Here is a 3,881-nt window from a genome sequence, read left to right as displayed (position 1 = left end):
ACAACCATCAGTTTGTTCCCTGTCTTTTTCTGCTTTTTGTTTATATATTCATTTGTTTTGCTCTTTAGATTCCACGTATGAGTGAAGTCATATGATATTTGTCTTTCTCAGTCTGATTTCTTTCAGTTGGAGGTAAATAGTTATTACAGGGCCTTCAGACAGGAATGAAATAGAAGATGTTCAAGAAACAAAAGGGTCTATATGTCTGGAATATAGTGCTCAAGGGGAAGAATGACATGAGATTGGATTTGGTTGATAAAATGAGAGGTCAGATCACGTAGGGCTTTTGAAAAATGGGTATTGTATTTGAATATTCCACTTGTACTTGCTCTTGTGTTGGTGAAAGAAAGAGAAGAACCAAGGTAAAATCCTGGATTTCTAACTTAAGCAACAGGATAGAACAATAGGGGCCATTAATCAAGTGGGGAATTCAGGAGAAGGAGCAGACTGACAGGGGGGAAGTGAGTTAGATCAATCTTCTGTTTTATTTATGTTAAGTTTGAGATGACTTGTGGAGATGTTGAGTAGACAACTTTATATAAAAGGAGTCTGGAGCTCAGAGGAGAGGTCAGGGGTAAAGATAAAGACTGAGAGGCCATATACATATACATATGCATATACATATATAGTATTTAAGTCCTGGGGCTGGGTAAAATCTTTGAGGGAAAGTGTATACCTGGGAAAAAGAAGGGGCCCTGGGCAAAGAAATGGTTTACCTCATGAAATAGTTAACTCACTATTACTAGAGGTGTTCAAGCAGAGATCATATGAGCATCAGCCAAGGATGTTTGTTTGATACAGAGTTGCTGCTCCGGGTGGAGGTTTGCCAATGAGTTCTTAGATCCCGTCTGAATCTGAAATTATATGATTCTGAAAGATCCAGATGATGTCGTGGTACATACAAATTGGTCAGTAATGTGTTTCACCTTGTGGATGCATATAAGTTTTAATTTCTTAATTTTAAAACTGTCACTTAAGACACTTGTTAGTGACATATCCCACTGTGTGTCTTTCTTTCATTTTCTTCTTCCCCTTTCAATTTTCCTGTTTTTCCTTCTATTTAAAACTCTTTGAAGTTTTTCTTCTCTTCCTCTGCTTTACTCTATTTTTCTTCCCTATGAGCCTACCAGGGGTACAGATAGGCATTACTTGGCCCAGCTAGGGACACTTAGTGTTAGAAACTGCTGATCTTTGCTATAGCTAAATATAATGGTCCTTAAAACAATCAAAACGTGCTGTTTGGGGATTTTATTTATTGATATTCCAGACTGCAGCTATCAGTTTATATACTTGGGTGATCATTAAGGACAGCAATCTAGTGATTCTCCAATACCATAGTGATACCCAGTTAAGAGAACACATCTGCTTCAGGCAGAATCTAAATTGGTTTAGTCTTTAACTGATCTTATCTGTCTTGTTTTTTACTGCATACATATTCCTATTCATTGTGCCTAGCTAGCATAATGCCTTATGCATAGTAAGATGATAGATAAATAATTTATTGGATGAATGAACAAATGTACATTTGTTCTAATCAAACTAGTACATAAAACTGAAGAGTAAATTGGAGTTAGTACAAACTAAATAACTTTAGAATCTATGTTATAAACTTTACAAAGAGGTCACATTGAATATTCTATAAGATCCTCATTCATGAGCTAGATTGACATGTTCAGACTATGTGAAAATTTGGTTCTACAACAGACTTAATTGGGTATTTGACTTACCGTCTGCTCAATTCTGGGGAATTTTGAGTCAAATCTATCAATGCTTAACATACAAATAGGGAATTATGTTTAGTAACTATTACTAAGTGAATGCGTTTTTATATTCTGAATTATACTTTGAAAGTCATTTTGTATATGTACTATATAGAAACGCATTATAGGTATTCTCGAGAAGAGATCACAGTATTACCCAAACAATGTCTTTGTTTAGTTAGAGAAATCTAAGTTGTCTAACATGCCATTACCTTGAGCACTAGCATGTAAACTTTATAGAGCAGAACCACTAGAATTTATTGGTACATAGTAATGTACATATAGGGCAACATCTATTGAATAAATAAAGAATGGAGGAGTGTACAGATGGATGAGCAATCAAGTCAGGACTCCTTATCCTTATAGCCCCTACGCATATTTATTTTAGAAGAAAAGAAGTAATATAATCTCCTAAAGAGAAAATTTTGTCATTTTATGGTGAAAACAGATTATTACCTCCATATCATTGCCAGGTTACAACTTCTATCTTGAACATAGTCCTTTGTCTTCTTGAGAAGCAGTTCCACAAAGTCAGGATTACTTTTTCTGGCAAAAACCCAGTACAGAATAGTATTCACACATATTTCAGTAAATTCAAGATTAAAATTTAGTTCGAAACGGTATCCTGATTTTTCCACAAATGCAATATAATCTGAGAGTAGTATGTCAAACCCATCCAAGTCGACATACCTCAAAATTTTTGTCAGGGTTCTGTAAATCCTAGGCTCGTAAGAGTGATATCCCCACTGACCCAAAAACTGTGAGGATGGTCTTTTAACAATTTTGTCAATGAGATTGCAGAATATATTGCTTCTTGGATAAGAAGTCTTATGACATAATTTAGAAGATTTACTCATTGCTGTTTAAGGCAATAATATAGAAATCAAATCACAAGAGCTCATAGTGTAATCCTTCAGTTACATATTTTGATAATATGATAGGCTTTAGTCCACAAACAGAAATGCCCTTTAAACTGTAGCCAGAAAAAATTCATATGAAATATTACCATAAGGTACTGGATGACCTCACAATAGATGGTGACCTGTCATCAGCATAGGTCAGAAATTTGGTATAATATACATAATTGGTGACATTTGAGAGAGACATATTGGACATGTGTGACAGCCAAGATACAATATTTTTAAGTTTGAAACCAGCTCAAGCCAGTATATAGGTTTGTGAAGTGCTGAAAGTACAGTCTATACATTAGACAAATAGTAATAACCAGGTTGATTATTCCTTTTAGGCTGTCATGTTTTGCTTTAGTACTGAATGTTCTCACTTTAACCTCATGGGATATTTTCCTTATCTTATAGTCGAGGAAACTGAGACTTAGATAGGTTAAGAGACCTGCCAAAAGGCACTGTATTAATTCTCAGAGAGAAAAGCTGCCATACAATAGTAAACAAAATTTGGAAACTTTGTTTTAGAATTTAAAATTTTATAGACATTGTTCCTCTATAGACTAGGCAGAACATACACAGTTTAGATATTAAAGGTATTTCAGGCTTGTGGCATCCTTGTCCCAGTAAACAAGGGAAGTACGGTTGTTTTGTCCCTGTTTAGTAGTTTATGCTGCAGCCACCTTTCTGTTAAATTTGATAACCTTAGGTGTATTTGTTAGGCATTTTAAAGGTATGTAAATTTTTCTTTCTCCTTTTGAATATCTTTCTTAAGTCACAGAAAATAATGTCTTTTTAGTAAAAGGAAATTATAACTTTGGGTTTACTATAATATACTTCCACTAATACTGCATTTAATTTTGTAAGTTCTAAACCCTCCTTGGGATAGCAGGAAAAATGAATAACTATTGTTATCTTATCTTTCTGAAAACCAAGAGTTCTGTTATTTTCCTCTGTTTTCTTCCTCTTTTTATTTTCTCCATTTCAAAAAATTGCATTTTTAAAATGAGCTATATTTTACTGATTTCTTAATACTATATACATAAGGGTTGTAAACAATTGAAACATTATAGAGCCCAGTGAAAATTCTTCCCTGAGATAATCATGTTAACAGTTTGATGTATAGTCGTTCAAATATTTTGGTACTTATATATGAATAGATACATTATTATATACTTTATTCTTTTTACACAAGTAGAATAATGTACATAAATGGTTC

The 3,881-nt window shown here is 33.7% G+C and overlaps 1 protein-coding gene across 2 annotated transcripts in view; it reads right to left on the bottom strand.

Moving 5' to 3' along the window:
- Nucleotides 1–2,728, bottom strand: part of ASB17 (ankyrin repeat and SOCS box containing 17) — a 13,581-nt gene extending 10,853 nt beyond the window's left edge. Inside the window, exons 1-2 of one of the 2 annotated variants that reach the window (XM_029948750.1) lie at nucleotides 2,451–2,728; nucleotides 2,217–2,306 (exon numbers count right to left, since the gene is read on the bottom strand). In XM_029948750.1, the coding sequence (XP_029804610.1) occupies nucleotides 2,217–2,306; nucleotides 2,451–2,617 (257 nt within the window). In that variant the 5' untranslated portion in view covers nucleotides 2,618–2,728. Of the gene's footprint in view, nucleotides 1–2,216 lie in introns of both variants that reach the window. The other variant, XM_029948749.1, reaches the window with a different exon arrangement.
- Nucleotides 2,729–3,881: the final 1,153 nt, after the last annotated feature.

This window comes from Suricata suricatta, chromosome 8 (genome assembly GCF_006229205.1).
Source record: "Suricata suricatta isolate VVHF042 chromosome 8, meerkat_22Aug2017_6uvM2_HiC, whole genome shotgun sequence".
Taxonomy (NCBI): Eukaryota; Metazoa; Chordata; class Mammalia; order Carnivora; family Herpestidae; genus Suricata; species Suricata suricatta.
Note: the sequence above shows the minus strand (reverse complement) of the source record. Positions and strands in the feature narration are given on the sequence as shown.